Genomic DNA, 16,576 nt, shown 5'->3' on the forward strand with positions numbered 1-16,576 from the left:
CTTTTTGTTAGGGAGATTTTAAACACAAGGGTAACTGCTTGGGGAGGTCTTATTTCTTTACTGTTATGGATATCGCATTTTTTTTTTCTGCTGACTTGTATTATATAGTCTTTGACTCAATTCAGTAGTGCCAAACCAAAAGTATAGGGTGTAACTTCGGTGTAAGTACCGGATACATTTCAAGAAAGTGCTTTTATATATATATATATATATATATATATATATATATATATATATATATATATATATATATATATGGGGGGGTAGGATTAGGGGTGGGAGAAAAGTGTTTCTGTTATCTTCAGAAATGTAAACAAAGTCACGTGTGTACTTATACCGAAGGATCGTATAGAAACTATTATTTCACTTCAATGGTGTTGGGTAATGTATTGGTATTGATATTAATAACTTCACCACACACACACATTCAACTCCATAATAATAATAACAACAACATATTAAAGATGGTGCTATGGCCTTTTCTTTGATAATATCTTTCTTGCTTATTTAAATTCAGTTCAATGCACACTTGCCTTGAACCAACCATTTCTCTTTGTGTGTGTGTTTAGAACAAGTAGTTTTTTTAGTTTTTTCCGGCCCGGGTCAAAACACTATAGTTTAGAGGCCATGGACTGAAAATGCGAGTTTAACCTTCTGGATTGGGACAGAGGAGAGAGAATGAATCTTCGTATATTCACAGACATGCGGCATGGAATTATAGATGTGAAGGTGTGACGTTCATACATTTCTCAGTGCCATCAACGGCTTAATTAATGTTAATGCTAATTAACTACAATCGAGCATCGAAGCAAAGTCGCCTAATTATGATCTCCAAGACCTTAGTCGGGGAACTAAAACTGTAAATAGCATCGCTGTCAGAAATATGTAAAACATAAATTGATTCGGGATCATACAGTAAAAAGCATTAAAGAAATATACCTTTACGGAATGAAGGGTCCATCGTTGACTGGTGGGTGTGAAGAGACGGCGACATAAAATATTTACACCACAAACCATCGGCATGGTTGTTGACAGGCATAACCGGTGTTTACTAAAGAACAGTCCCCCTTGTAATAAAACTCCTAATTAAATATAAGCGTACGACATGTAATTCTGTGGTGGGAGGGGTTAGTCGCCTGCATCGAACCCAGTGCTCAACTAGTACTTAGGGATCATATAAGGCGGCAAGCTGGCAGAATCGTTAGCACGCCGGGTAAAATGCATAGCAGTATTTCGTCTGCTGTTACGTTCTGAGTTGAAATTCTGCCAAGGTCGACTTTGCTTTTCATCCTTTCGGAGTCGATTAAATAAGTACCAGTTACGCACTGGAGTCGATATAATCGACTTAATCCGTTTGCCTGTCCTTGTTTGTCCCCTCTGTGTTTAGCCCTTTGTGAGTAGTAAAGAAATAGGTATTTCGTCTGTCTTTACGTTCTGACTTCAAATTCCGCCGAGGTCGACTTTGCCTTTCATCCTTTCGGAGTCGATTAAATAAGTACCAGTTACGCACTGGAGTCGATATAATCGACTTAATCCGTTTGCCTGTCCTTGTTTGTCCCCTCTGTGTTTAGCCCTTTGTGAGTAGTAAAGAAATAGGTATTCGTCTGTCTTTACGTTCTGACTTCAAATTCCGCCGAGGTCGACTTTGCCTTTCATCCTTTCGGAGTCAATTAAATAAGTACCAGTTACGCACTGGAGTCGATATAATCGACTTAATCCGTTTGTTTGTCCTTGTTTGTCCCCTCTGTGTTTAGCCCTTTGTGGGTAATAAAGAAAAAGTACTTATGGATCTTGCTAAAATTTTTCCAACGACTTGAAGTAATTCAAATCTCACCAAATTATTTTCAAACAAATGTAGTTTTTGAATGCTAGTGACGAAAATCAGGTACTTATTTTTTTCTAGGAACTTAATAATAAAGAAATTGCATCAGTGTAGAAAGTTTGAAAAAACTAAAAGCTGGAGAAAATTTGAAATACTTTAAAATTGTTGGAAGGATTTTAACAAGATTCGTACTTATTTTATCGATCCCGACAAGGTTTGAACTCTGAATGTAAAGAGCCTGAAGCTTCTTGTCCGCCAACAAGGTTAATCGATGTTATTTTGCTGAGTGAGTTCTGCTCAAGAAGATCTATAGCACCAAACTAACTGATCGAATGTCTGTTTATGACCCTCAAATACACCAACTCCTTGCCATGTCGACCAACACATCATTCTTTTCTTCGTGTTTTCCTAGAATAGTATATCTCGCACTACATAACCTAATGAGCCCCTTTTTAAGACGGTAGGGGGAAATTGAACTGCTATTTCTAGCATGTCAATCAACCTCGTAAATGCTTCCTTCTAGATCTGCATAGTTTTATTTAATTCTCTTCAGTTCCACCAAAGTCAGCCTTTTCCTTTATTTTTTTCAAAACTTCATTAAGTTTATTGGAGTTATCTCCCTTACATGGTTTTTTTTCCTCTTTTTCAGAAATTTAAACCCCCGCCTTCGAAGGATTCTGTCTACAATTGTATGGATAAGTTCATTTAATCTTGGTTTTTGTCAATTCACTATATTAGATACGTGAGGTCCCAGTGTATAGCAGAATTGACTTCCACAATATATTCGTCTCTTTTTTTCTGAAGGGTAAAAGTTACCGTGAAGGACATTTGACTGCTATTACTTGCATGTCAGTGACACAGATTTCAGTACTGTTGTTGTTGCTGCTTAGATTTTACTCAGTCCTGACCAAACAGACGTATAACGAAAGGAATTCTAGCCATGACCATCCCGTCCTTTTGTATATTTAAAACAATATTATGAAAGTCCCTTGTCACTGAAATGGTGTCTAAAGCAAATATTATGAAAAATATCCCTTTTTAGGACCGTGGGATATGAATTGAGTGAGCTTGTGGTTGCTATTTCTAACATGTTCAATGACCGCGTAGTTTCCATTGTTAGGCCATACACTAATTTGCTGCTGCTGCTGCTTAACCCTGCTAGAGAAAATTTAGGATCAAAGACGTTCCAGCCCTGACTATCCCTTACATCTCTGAAGAAGGACGACATTATCCCAAGTTTATCCTTCTTCCCTTTTTTTTAAGATGTTGGATGTGATTTAAGGGAGATTTAGCTGCTATTTCATTCATCTGAGATCGACAAATGAAGCATTAATAATATTCGGTGACCAATGCGGTGCGGCACCTCACCTTCAAAAATGCATTTCTTTTGAAGAAATTTCTTTGAATTCGTACGTTTTAGATGTTGGAGATTACGATATGTGAAAAAATAATTTTTTTTCAAAATGTAACCCACCCACCCCAATTCCACTTTTGAATTTCAAACTTTTTCGAAATGTTTTTTTTATTTATTTAATCAACATGGCAAAATGCGGGGATTTTAACAATATCAAAACAACAATTTCTACAGTTTAGCCAAATGAACATAGAAAGGGATCTTTTTCCTTTGAACGGCAGATCGAGAAATTAATTTTTGTAATTAAACACTGTCAAACTTCGGACACAGCTAGAATGTGTCATATAAAATATCTTTTACTCTTAGCGCTTTTGAGAAAAGTTTCTATTTACGAAGTTGTTTCGTGTTAAAGTTGTCGTATTTCGGTAATTTCAACCAATCAATGACGTGTATTCAGCCGAATAAAATTACTGCAGTTGGACACTTTCTACCAGTGTCCGAAGTTTGAAAGTGTTTAGTTACAAAAAATTTAATTTTTGGATCTGCCGTTCAAAAGGGAAAAGGCCCCATAGAAAATGTACTTTACATACCTGCTTTAATGAAATTCCTACACTTCAATATATTTCAATACATTCAAAATTGATGGTGGTGGGGGGTAACATTTTGATTTTTTTTTTTTTTTTTTGCATATTCGTAATCTCCGACATGTAAGGAATCCGAAGAATTTTTGTTTCTTGGATGCATTTTTGAAGGTGAGGTGCGAAACTGCATTAACCCCGAATATTCAGAGGTCAATTCAATTTTTTTTCACCCCCTATAATTTCTTTTATTTATTTCTTCACAGTGTCTACCGTTTTACAAAATTAAATTAGAAAACTGGACAAAACAGAGAACACAGCTGAAAAAAATTAAAAACAAAAAGAGAGAAAGAAAAAAGAAAAAATTTCAATTGTTTTTTGTTTTTCATGAATTTTGTTTAATTAAATAAGAATTCAGTTTTCTCCCTTTCATTAAATCTTTAAACGGCAACGGACATTATTTTACTTGTTTCGGCCATTAGAGTGCGGCCATGCTGGGGCACCTCCTCGAAGAATTTTTAGTCGAATAAATCGACCCCCTTCTTCTTCTTCTTCTTCTTCTTCTTCTTCTTCTTCTTCTTCTTCTTCTTCTTCTTCTTCTTCTTCTTTTGTTTGTTTTTGCTTGGTTCTTTATTCTATCGGTCTCTTTTACCGAATCGATAATTTACTGCGAGGTAAACACACCAACATCGGTCGTCAAGCTGTGATGGGGAACAAACGCATACACAAAGATACACACACACATAAATATAGATACAGTGTGATGCAAAAGTAGGTGTACAGTTAGGAAAAAAGAAAACACGTACAATACACGTCTATTTTTTACCAAAAATAATTAAAAGTTTCGATAAAATTATTATTATAGTTATGAAAAATGTATTATTATGATTGATGACACTGAAAATATAAAAAATGAGGCCAACTAATTAAATGTGTTAATAATTTTAATGAATTAAATTATTACAACATTGATGTGATACATACTGTGTACCTACTTTTGTACACACACACACCCCACGCCTCGTATATAAATATACATCTATATACGATGTGCTTCTTCCAGTTTCCGTTTACCAAATCCACTCACATGCCTCAGATGCCATCCTGTGGGACTCAACCACGAACACAAACTGCAAAGCTTCTTTATTTCAGAGGCAGGAAAACTGGTGAAATCTTGCAATGGCTGTCCTTATCACGTGGGGGTGGAAAAAGGATATTGAATTTGGGTGGGGGATGTCTATAAGCAGCTGAAATCTCAGCAAAAAAGAACATTCTTTCAGAATCAACAGCAACAGCAGAGGGGATTGGCTGGAATCGATCCTTGCCTGGTTAGACAGGGTGGCTCCAAGGACTGCTTTGTGTTCCAGTGTCTGCTTTGGCGTGGTTCCCATGTCTGGATGCCCTTCCTAACACCAATCCTTTCGCAGGATGTTCTGTGTGCGTTTTGTTTGTTTGTTTGTTTCATGCAGCAAGCACTAACGAGGTTGCCATGAATTTTGCAAGACAATAAATTCTAAGGGGAAGGGGGGACAACTTTAGCCGAAGAAACGAGGAATGAAATAGGGTAAAGTATGAGAGAAAATGAGACCGAGAAGAACAGGTTTCTTGCTGTAGAGGGGCTACATATATATTCACATGGAACAAGTTTACTAAAAACGAAAGGAGGAAACACGGCTTTCATTTTATGTGGAGTACGGGGCTTCGAGAAATAGGTATTCCAAATTTAGAGGAGAATCAGCTGTGGTACTTCAGGTACACCAAAAAAAAAAGCTAATTAGAAGTGAACGAGTTATATAAGTCAATCTGATAACCAGGTGCACGCGCGCGCGCGTGTGTGTGTGTGTAGGAGGGTTAGGGTTAGGGTTAGGTATCTTCTCTGAAACCAAAGCGACTGAATAAGCAACTGAAGGATAGGGAGAAGTATTTCTTAATACGGACACACCAAGAGATCGAAAACAAGACCAAAGTCTCTCGCGAAAGGGAAAGAGCAGAGAGAGAGAGAGAGAGAGAGAGAGAGAGAGGGGAGAGAGAGAAGAAAACTGTGGGAAGTATAAAAACCAAAATGCCCATAGCTTTCTAGAAAATCACAAAGGGAACAGCCACAATACAATATAAAATAGGACCATTGTTTCAAGAGAATGACTCACTGACTGCGGACCCAGGAAGGAGAAGTGAACAAGTGTCTTCACTCCCCACCCCATTGGATACATGCAGATAAAAAAACGGTTGAATTCTTTAATATTGCAGCTCTAAAAGGGACGTGTATGAGCGGCCATAGACGAAATGAGCTCATGCTCCGCAATTAGCCCTGGTGGCTTCCCGGTTATTCTCCTGAAATCATGTAAGCAAGCTTTAGCGAAACCACTTCAGATAGTTTTCCAACGTTTCCTTGCAAGTGGTAAACTTCCTAAAAAAAATCTGAGAGAAGGCATTATATGTTATATCCACAAAGGTGGAAGCAGAGTAGAGGCCAAAAATCACAGGCCAATCTCTCTGACTTCACATATCAGTAAAGTCATGGAGCGAATCATCAGAAAGAAATTGGTAATGTTCCAAGAAGAAAATAACTCACTGAACAATACACAGCATGCCTCACACAATTCCTACAACACCATGAATGGGTTTTGAAACAGCTGTTAAGCCATTCAGATGTCAGCGTGATATACCTTGACTTTGCAGGGGCATTTGATAAGGTGGATCATAGCATGATATATCATAAGCTACGCGACCTTGGCATTGCTGGTAAACTAGGAGAATGGATACATGACTTCCTTAAAGACAGAACTCAGGTAGTTGCAGCCAATGGTGCCCTTTCTGAGGAAACTCAAATCCTAAGTGAACTGTTCTGGAGGCCATTGCTGTTCATAATAGCCTTCTTAATCATGCCCACCGGTCACTCGGACAGCCACTGTCACCAGCTATAGCGATGATACAAAATTATTACAGACAATAAAAAATCAAGATGACGTCACAAGCTTACAGCAGGACCTGAATTCGATATAGAAGTGGGCTGAAATAAATAACATGCAGTTTAATGCTGGAAAATTTCAAGCACAATACTATCAACTCACGAATGCACTACAGCCTGCATACACAGGTCCCGAAGGCACTACAATCTTAGAGACACAAACAGTAAAAGATTTGGGGATCAGTATGCGCAATGACGCATCATTTTATATGCACATTACCAAGATGGCAGCAATGTGCAGACAACTGGCAGTATGGATACTGAGGTCTTCCAAAGCAAGATCCAGAAATTATGTTGACCCAGTGGAGAACTTTTGTTCTCAGCCACCTGGACTACTGCCCCCAGTTATGGTCCCCACACAGTGCCAAACTAACAGCGGGCTTGAGGCAGTCCAAGACTACTACACTAAAAAAGACTGAAACACTGCAGAGGATGAAGTACAGGGATAGGCTGAGCAAACTGCAACTTTACTCCCTGGAGCGAAAGCGCGACAGATATGTGATAATCTACGTATGGAAAACACTAGAAGGGTTAGTACCTAATTTCAGCATTGAGAGTTATACAAATGCCAGAAAATGCCAGATAAAAAAGAAATCGCCAACGGCGATTGTATGTATGTATGTATGTATGTATGTATGTATGTATGTATGTATGTATGTATGTATGTATGTATGTATGTATGTATGTTTTATATAGTTACACATTACAAACATCTTAAAATTGTTTGTCACAAGTAATCATGTATATAAATATATATATATATATATATATGTATGTATGTATGTATGTATGTATGTATATATATTTTCTTCTCTAGTTTCAGCTTAGAGCTGTGGCCATGCTGATGCACCGCCGTTTTGCTACACTGTTATTACTAAGAGCCTCCTCTAATATGTGGCACCTGGTGAAGAATGGAGTTTGATATAGCTACCCTCATTTGCACCTCTTGCGGTGAGGGAGGTTCATCTGGGACTCTCGATAGGAAGAGGACCAGCTTTGATTTAAAAACCGCTACATCTACTTTGTGCAAGTTCCTCAGACTCTTTGGGAGAATATTAAAAAGCTGTGGACTCTTGAAACTTAAGCTGTTGCAGTAACTGGTCCTGAAGCGTGATGGCATTGCTTTGTCACTATGCAGTGTCATCCCGTTCTGGCATTGGTGTAGCTTTCAATGCCCAAATTTGGCACACTTCCTTCCAGGATCTTCCAGATATATATTACTGCATACCTCTCTCGTCTTCTCTCCAAGGTGTAGAGTCTTAACTGTTTCAACCTTTCCCAGTAGCTGAGCTGTTGCAATCTTCTTTGGGAATCTTCTCTGGATTGCTTCAAGGTCCGCTGCTAATTTCACACTGGTGGGTGACCATAGCTGTGAGCAGTAATCCAGGTGGCTGAGGACGAATGTCCGCCAGAGGACCATCATGGTTTCCTTACCTCTGGTTCTGAATGTTCTTAGGATCCATTCAGCCAATCGTCTGCACTTTGTAGCCATCCTAGTAATGTGCACTTGGAAAGAGGTATCATCACTCATGTCGATACCCAGGTCCTTCACTGATTTAAGCTCTGGGATTGAAATTCCTTGTGGACCGGTGTACCCTGTAAGTTTTATATTCAGTTTTGGATACTGGAGGCGCAAGACTTGGAGTTTTCAGCATTAAACTGCATATTATTTTCCTCAGCCCATTTGTAAATTGAGTCCTACTCCTGCTGCAGTTGTGCAACATCGCTGGGGTTCTGTATTTTCTGCGAGACTTTCGTATCATAGTATGCAAGGGTGGCTATTTGGGCATTTGTGGGAATATCTGAGAGGACCAGTATAAAAAGCAGTGGTCCCTAGACATTGCCCTGTGGAACACCACACTATATGTGTGTTCATATAGGTGGCTCCATTAGCTACTACTGCCTGACTCCTATCTTTCAGGAAGTCATGTAACCACTCCTCAAGTTTTCCAGCTATCCCAAGGTTACGCAGTTTATGGCATATCATACCATGATCCACCTTGTCAAAAGCTTTTGCAAAATCAAAGTATATTACATCCACATTTGATTTGTTGAGTAACTGCCTCAATACCCAGTCATAATGTTGTAAGAGCTGGGTCAGGCAGCTCCTGCCTGGTCGAAAACTATGCTGGATATCACTCAGCAAGTTATTTTCTTCAAGGAATGCAACTAGTTTCCCTCTGACTATCCGTTTCATGACTTTGCTGATGTGTGAAGTCAGAGAGATAGGCCTATAGTTTTTGGCATCTGCTCTACTTACCCCTTTATGTATTGGGCATATTATTCCCTCCTTCAGCTTGCTTGGCAGTTTGCCATTTGTAAGAAAGCTCTGGAAGAGAATCTGGAGGGGCTTTGCCAAGGCATCTTACACGATTTGAGGAAGATTGCTAGGAAACCATCAGGACCAGCAGTTGAGTTTGTGTCCACTTCATCTATGGCTATTAGTATATCTTCTTCGCTAATATCAATGTATTCCATTGTAACTGCCTCGCTGATTATAGGTGAGGCGGCAAAGAAGTCCACTGGTTCGTTCACTTGTCTGTGTTCCAACGGGGTGGTAAAGACACTTTTGAACTGGTCATTCAGTATCTCACTGATCTTAGTTGGACTGTCTGTGAGGGAGCCATCCTTTTGGAGGAGGGGTCCTATCTTGTAGTGTACTGAGGCTGTTTCTTTCGCGTAATGAAAGAAGGCCTTTGGGTTTGACTTAATATTTTTATAACCCAGGCTTCTTTGTCTGCTTTCTCCCTCACATAGGATTGTTGCAGCCTTTTTTCGATCTCCATCAGTGTTGATTTTAGGCGTGATGTTTTGCTACTTATGGGATGTTGGTTGAGTCGATTTGCAACCTTCGTCCGTCGTCTCATGAGGATCTTCCTCTCCCTTGGAATCTTGCTCCTATTTGTTTTGGCCTTGTGCTCCGGGACATATTTCTGGCATATGGCTTGCACAGAAGACATGAAACATTCTAGTTTCATGTCAATATCTGGTGTGGAGAGATATTTGGGCCAGTCCTCTCTGGGGATCTCTCTTTGGATCGATTTCCAATCTGCTTTGTGGGAGTTCGGATTGGGGAGATTTCTGGTGCTTTCTTTAGGCTGTATGTCTCTGGTTATGTCAATAAGTCTATTGACATGGCCAGTTCTTTTCTGTGTCGTCCTCATACCTAGTTCAGCAGTTACAACTTTAGCAGTGGAAAAGATTATGTTATTTAAGGTTGTTATTTCATTTCCGTTATTTCTTGAAATCTGTTTCAGAGCAACATTATATATAATGATTACGTTTTATTTTTTTTATGCTCTTTGAGAGCTTTGGTAACGTTCCTCCATTGATCATGCCAGTAAACTCAGTCTTTCTTAATTCTCTCATAATATCTTCTTTTGATTCTACGACCTTCTCGTTATTTTTCACCTCAAATTCTGTGTCATATCTATTCTGGTGTTCTTGAGGTAGGTATACTTTCTCTTCCTTTATCACATACTTGTTCTTCGCTATTCTTTCTTCTGCTTCTTCGTTGGGATGTAGTGCTCGTACAATTGGTTCTCTGTATCTGTTAACTATTTCATCTGCATCGTTGCTGTTTTCATTTGGCCTGTCATGAGATATTTGTGTCCTAATTTGACTAATTTCAGCGTCAGTTAACATTTTATTCTTAGTTATGTCTCTACGTACATTCCTTAATTTATTTGCGCCTATATATCTGCATACTTCGTTGCCTACTATGTTTCTACGTGAAGTATATGTTTGTACAATGCGGTTATTCTTTGGGTTTGGTTGGTCTGTGTAGAAAACTTTCAACACATCTCTATAATCCTCTGTAGTCCATTTTATGCGTTTTGCTACATGTGATGTTTTGGCGGGGACTCTACAGGGTTAGGGCTAGTGTTATTTGGCTCTGGTTACCCAGGAGATCGTTATATATATATATATATATATATATATATATATATATATATATATATATATATAGTATAGTATAAAAGTAAATAAATGGTACAACGAAGTACCGATATTTACTGGAAAATAGCGATCGTAATAAATACGCGTATAGTATAGCTTCACTGCATATATACTAGCAAAGACGTGTGTGTGCAACAAACATGAAAGAATTTGTCTTACCTCTAGGAAGAACATCTGAAAATTGAAAAACCTAGAAACTGATAATGCAGGACCGGTTTCAGACTCTTCAAATACGTTTGACAACGTAGATTTGATTTGTCCTCATCAGCTGCATGTACCTAGACAAAATTTCAACTGTTGCTACATCTATGCCAGTACACTCGTCTGAACGCCAAAACGTTAACAGAACGAGAACAGTGAAGAAGTTTCAATGAAAATAGTAATGCAATACGTAAGTATTGCTTTCCAGTAAAGGATAGCCCGTAAGGGTAAAATTATACATATAAAAGTAAATAAATGGTACAACGAAGTACCGATATTTACTGGAAAATAGCGATCGTAATAAATACGACGCTATAGTATAGCTTCATTGCATATATACTAGCAAAGACGTGTGTGTACAACAAACATGAAAAAAATTTGTTTTACCTCTAGAAAGAACATCTGAAAATTAAAAACCTAGAAACGGATAATGCAGGACTGGTTTCAGACTCTTCAAATACGTTTGACAACGTAGATTTGATTTGTCCTCATCAGCTGCATATACCTAGACAAAATTTCAAATGTTGCCTCATCTATGCCAGTACACTCGTCTGAACGCCAAAACGTTAACAGAACGAGAGTATTGCAATACTATTTTCATTGAAACTTCTTCACTGTTCTCGTTCTGTTAACCTTTTGGCGTTCAGACGAGTGTACTGGCATAGATGTGGCAACAGTTGAAATTTTGTCTAGGTACATGCAGCTGATGAGGACAAATCAAATCTACGTTGTCAAACGTATTTGAAGAGTCTGAAACCGGTCCTGCATTATCAGTTTCTAGGTTTTTAATTTTTCAGATGTTCTTCCTAGAGGTAAGACAAATTTTTTTCATGTTTGTTGCACACACACGTCTTTACTAGTATATATGCAGTGAAGCTATACATTAGCGTCGTATTTATTACGATCGCTATTTTCCAGTAAATATCGGTACTTCGTTGTACCATTTATTTACTTTTATATGTATAATTTTACCCTTACGGGCTATCCTTTACTGGAAGGCAATACTTTGGTATTGCATTACTATTTTCATATATATATATATATATATATATATGTGTGTGTGTGTGTGTGTGTGTGTGTGTGTGTGTGTGGTGTGTGTGTGTGGGTGTGGAGGCGCAATAGCCTAGTGGTTAGGCAGCGGACTCGCGGTCGCAGGATCGCGGTTTCGATTCCCAGACCGGGCGTTGTAAGTGTTTATTGAGCGAAAACACCTAAACGCTCCGGCAGGGGGTGGTGATCCTTGCTGTACTCTTTCACCACTCTTTCTCTCACTCTTTCTTCTGTTGGCCTGCTCGCTTAGCCAGCGGGGTGGCGTTATTCGAAGGCTAAAACAATGCGAACGCATTGTGACCAGCGATGTGTAACAACATCTGATGGTCTGGTCGATCACATGATCACGTGATATATATATATATATATATATATATATATATTATATATATATATTATATACATGTATAATCTGCCCATGATTTAAGATCTCCTACTGGCATGTTTTTATTGATGAAATTCACCTCTCTGTCTATATATCTACCCACTTTGTAATGATGGCAAATGGGATAATTATAAAAATGGACATTGTCATTTTAATTTTTAAAATTCCATATGTGGCTGAAGATTGCTCTGCATTTTAAAACTGATGTAATACTTACATTTTTTAATTAAATGAAGTAGCATGAAACGAGTGTACTACACTACCTTTGGATATCCTTGTTGCATATATTTGATTATAATCACCCCATTTGATTTACATGGATAATACCATACCAACTTCTGGTGCCTTTAACTTAAGTACCATATTCATCTGAATCTCTCTCTCTCTCTCTCTCTCTCTTCTCTCTTCTTCTTCTCTCTCTCTCTCTCTCTTGTTATATTATATATATATATGTGTGTGTGTGTGTGTTGTGTGTGTGTGTGTGTGTCTATTGAGTGTTTGTTCCAGTAGAAAACTTTTTGACCCCAATCTGACTGATTCTCCTCTGGGTGACGCGGTCCTTGTTGTCCCAATCGATGACCGATCTGGAATGAGTTTTGGCTTGTCATTAAAGCATTGAAGTGATCTGTTTGTGCATGGTTGACTTATTGACACGACATCGCTTCCTTCTTCTTCGAATGGATATATTTGTCATATATAGACTAATATATCGAAAATCGCCTCTATTCGTTTGGTAGCAGTTTTCCTGGCATAGCTGTTTAGTGATCGTTTGAACTAAGTAACTAATTTGTTCTTTTCATTCGTTTGTGGCATTCGATTTGATTTTGTTTGGTTCGGCGTCGCTCGAGTGACGCGCTATTCTTTTATTTCCTGTATGTGTCAGTTTGTGTTGTGTATACATTGTTTGTGCTGGTTATCAATATTAACATGTGCACATGGATGCATGGGCAGCTGCATGTAAAGATAATTATTCAGTTTACGTAAATACTGTGTAAATTGTGTTTTTCCAGTGTTCTTGTTGCTGGTTTCGACTTCTCGCGGTTGTCGCATTGAGATATCGCGCATTTAAGAAAGAAACTACACTTTATATAACAAAAGTCTTCCCGATTTATTAGCTCCTATGCTTTAAGAGAACTTTTCCCGCGTATTCTGAAGTTTTCCTTTCATTGCACCGACGTTATTGGAACAAGTTTGTTTTGTAAAGAGAGTTTCTTAGTATACGTTAATGTTGTTGTTATTAACTGGCAGAAACGTTTGCATGCCGGGCGAAATGCGTAGCAGTATTTCGTCTGCCGTTACGTTCTGGTTCAAATTCCGCTGAGGTCGACTTTGCCTTTCATCCTTCAGGGGTCGATAAATTAAGTACAAGTTACACACTGGGGTCGATGTAATCAACTTAATCCGTTTGTCTGTCCTTGTTTGTCCACTCTGTGTTTAGCCCCTTGTGGGTAGTAAAGAAATATATTATTATTATTATTATTATTATTATTATTATTATTATTATTATTTTATATTGTTATCATTGTTATTATTATTATTATATTATTATATATTATTATTATTATTATATTATTATTATTTTATGAACTCACAGCTTAGTTTCCTGGGTAAGATGGAAAGTGCCATCTGTCCACAGCCAGCAGACAAAGGAGACACTTTTTTACTGGTCTACGAAGAATTCTTGATGTTGCAAGCAATGCTGATTTGCACAGGACAAACTAGACTGTTAGAAAGGAATAAATTCCTAACATAGGGCTACAACGAGTAAACTTAGATGTCAAGAAGCCTCCTAAATATCCTATTTGTCTCTAATAACATTGTTTTCTGAAGCTGTACTAACTAGATTTTACGCCTATTTCCTCTATCCATCTGTTCAGACATCTAGGGACAGATCCCAATGCACCTATAACTACTGGGATACATTTTAGCCTCACTTTCAATAGCCTCTCTAATTCAGTGTAAGAGCCTGGTATATTACTTTTTTTTTTCTATACTTCTCATTTTGACCTTTTCACTATGAAGTCAATTTTTGGCATTTTTCTATTCTCTTTATCTACCACTACTAAATCGGGGATTCTAGTTTGTATTGATCTGTCAGTTAATTCGATAAACAATTACATAAATATCAGGAAACTAACTTGAGGAATTGATCACCACTTTTGACCCAAATCATGCAAAATTCTAGCGGGGTTCATAATGCCTGCTCAAGTTTTTACCAAACTTGGTATGCTGACTCAGTGCAATGCAGAAATAGTATATCTGAAATTTAAGCTTTCTAGGTGCAATTTCAGAGTTATCGGCTTTTTAAACTATAATCACAGGGTGGCACTAGATTCACACTTCAGTATTTCCATTGCCTAAATCCTTGTAAATATAAGGGAAATGTGGAATAAAAGTGTATCTCTACATTTTAAAGATTACTGTATTAAAAATTCTCTATGCAAATGTTCAGAGGCCACTACAAGTATTCGATAACATATAAATTAAAAGCAATGCATATTTTTAACTTTATAGGTTTAATTTCAATTTTGAAAAGTGTATAGAAAAAGAGTGCTGAATGTTAGCAAATTTTTTAAACAAATAATTAATGTTTTGTCAGATAAAGTAAATCGAAGCTGAAGTTTCTCCTTCTTTTTACAAACATCATAAAGATCTTGAAGGCACTTAATTGCCCGTTCTGCATTCTGATTTGTTCTAGGAATTTCCAGTTTTGATAGTTCTCGACTCCATAGATTTTTTTTTACCCAGTTCAATGCATTCTACCACATAAATTCTGATAATCCTGTGCATTGAACATTTGGTCACTAAACCAAAATCTGCCCAGCTATAAGAGATGAATCGACAAACATTGAGAAACAAAGCTCTTGTTTCTGTTAGAGAAATGCCAAAAGAGCTAGTATGTTTTCGAGAATTCCATCTTTCATGTCATCTCGCCATCCTGCTGATTCAGTAATCTTTTCTTCACCATTGTTGAAATTAGCCTGGTGTTTCTCCTAATTACCCTAATTACTTGAGATGACTTATTTTACCAAGTTTGTTATCCATTACAACACGAAGAACTCTATCAAATCCTTTTGAGCAAACAGTCTTTCCAACTGAGTGACAATGCCATTTCTTTTTCCAGTGGTCACACTCGTTGTATCAGCGGCAATCATCTTTATATAGTTTCATAAATTGTATTCATCTAAAACACTTGTTATTCCTTTCACAAGAGCATCGACTTTTCCCTTTGGTAATTGGAGTGCTTCTAACTTAATTTTATCTGTTCATTCTCTAAAACTAGCACTTGAATATACTTAGTCCTCAATACGTTTACCATTAAAATGCAATGACCACTTTCTAATATAGTGTTTTCTTCATTTTCTGTTATATTCACATTTGACAGAGTTTTGATGGAAATATTCCACCAGTATTCCGTGGATTGGTGTTTATGAGTATTCCATAACAGAGGGATTTTCTAAGGTTTATTTCAGAACAGTCTTTTTTGCGAATGGCATTGTAAATAGATTTAGCAACAACATCGTTCGCATAGGGAGGTAGTACCGTGACGAAATTTAAGGACAGCTGCTAATCACATGCGTGATGTCTCCCACAGAAACCTGACATAAACACGCGGTTGCAACTTAGTATCACAAGAGCATCCACTGTCTCTCTTGTTCACCAGGTACTTTGTGGCAATCTCCTGTTCCCGGATTGCAAGGCATAGCCTTCAAAGTGTGTGTCTGTATGCATATATACACAGTTGATAGATATATATGTGTGTGGGGGTCTATGCATGTGTGTGTTTGAATATGTGTATGTATCAATGTATGTACCTATGTACATACATCTCTCTATATATAAACGGCAGTTTGTCTGTCTGTTCTGTGTGTCTGTCCTTGTACCCTCACCCTGACCACGGCTTTCACCGATTCTGATGAAACTTGACACACACATAGCCCATGTCATAATTCAAACTAACGCAGCGAAAATTTTGAAAAGTTCCCCCAGTTCCCCCAGTTCTGAAAAAAATCGATAAATTCGACATGGGGTCGAGAATCTAAGCTTTTTATATGCAACACATTTTCTGTTGTAGTTTTCGTAACTTGCAATCGATTTTCACCAAACTCATGGTGAAGCTTAATGTTACCCTAAGAACTTAATTCTGACGTTAGTTTTCCATGCAATACCTTACCATCAGAAAAAATCGATAAAAATCATGCCATTTTGGGAAATCGCGTTCAAATTCAAGATGACATATTTTCGACAATATCTTTCA

The 16,576-nt window shown here is 37.7% G+C and overlaps 2 protein-coding genes across 2 annotated transcripts in view; one reads left to right on the forward strand and one right to left on the reverse strand.

Moving 5' to 3' along the window:
- LOC115215225 (28S ribosomal protein S9, mitochondrial-like) overlaps positions 1-1,139 on the reverse strand; it is a 32,355-nt gene extending 31,216 nt beyond the window's left edge. The window contains exon 1 of the mRNA XM_029784447.2: positions 940-1,139. Coding sequence (XP_029640307.1) covers positions 940-1,023 — 84 coding nt within the window. The 5' untranslated portion in view covers positions 1,024-1,139. The remainder of the gene's footprint in view (positions 1-939) is intronic.
- LOC118764585 (galaxin-like) overlaps positions 1-16,576 on the forward strand; it is a 97,779-nt gene that overhangs the window by 52,812 nt on the left and 28,391 nt on the right. The window lies entirely within an intron of this gene.

The sequence above is a fragment of the Octopus sinensis genome, linkage group LG8 (assembly GCF_006345805.1).
Source record: "Octopus sinensis linkage group LG8, ASM634580v1, whole genome shotgun sequence".
Classification (NCBI taxonomy): Eukaryota; Metazoa; Mollusca; class Cephalopoda; order Octopoda; family Octopodidae; genus Octopus; species Octopus sinensis.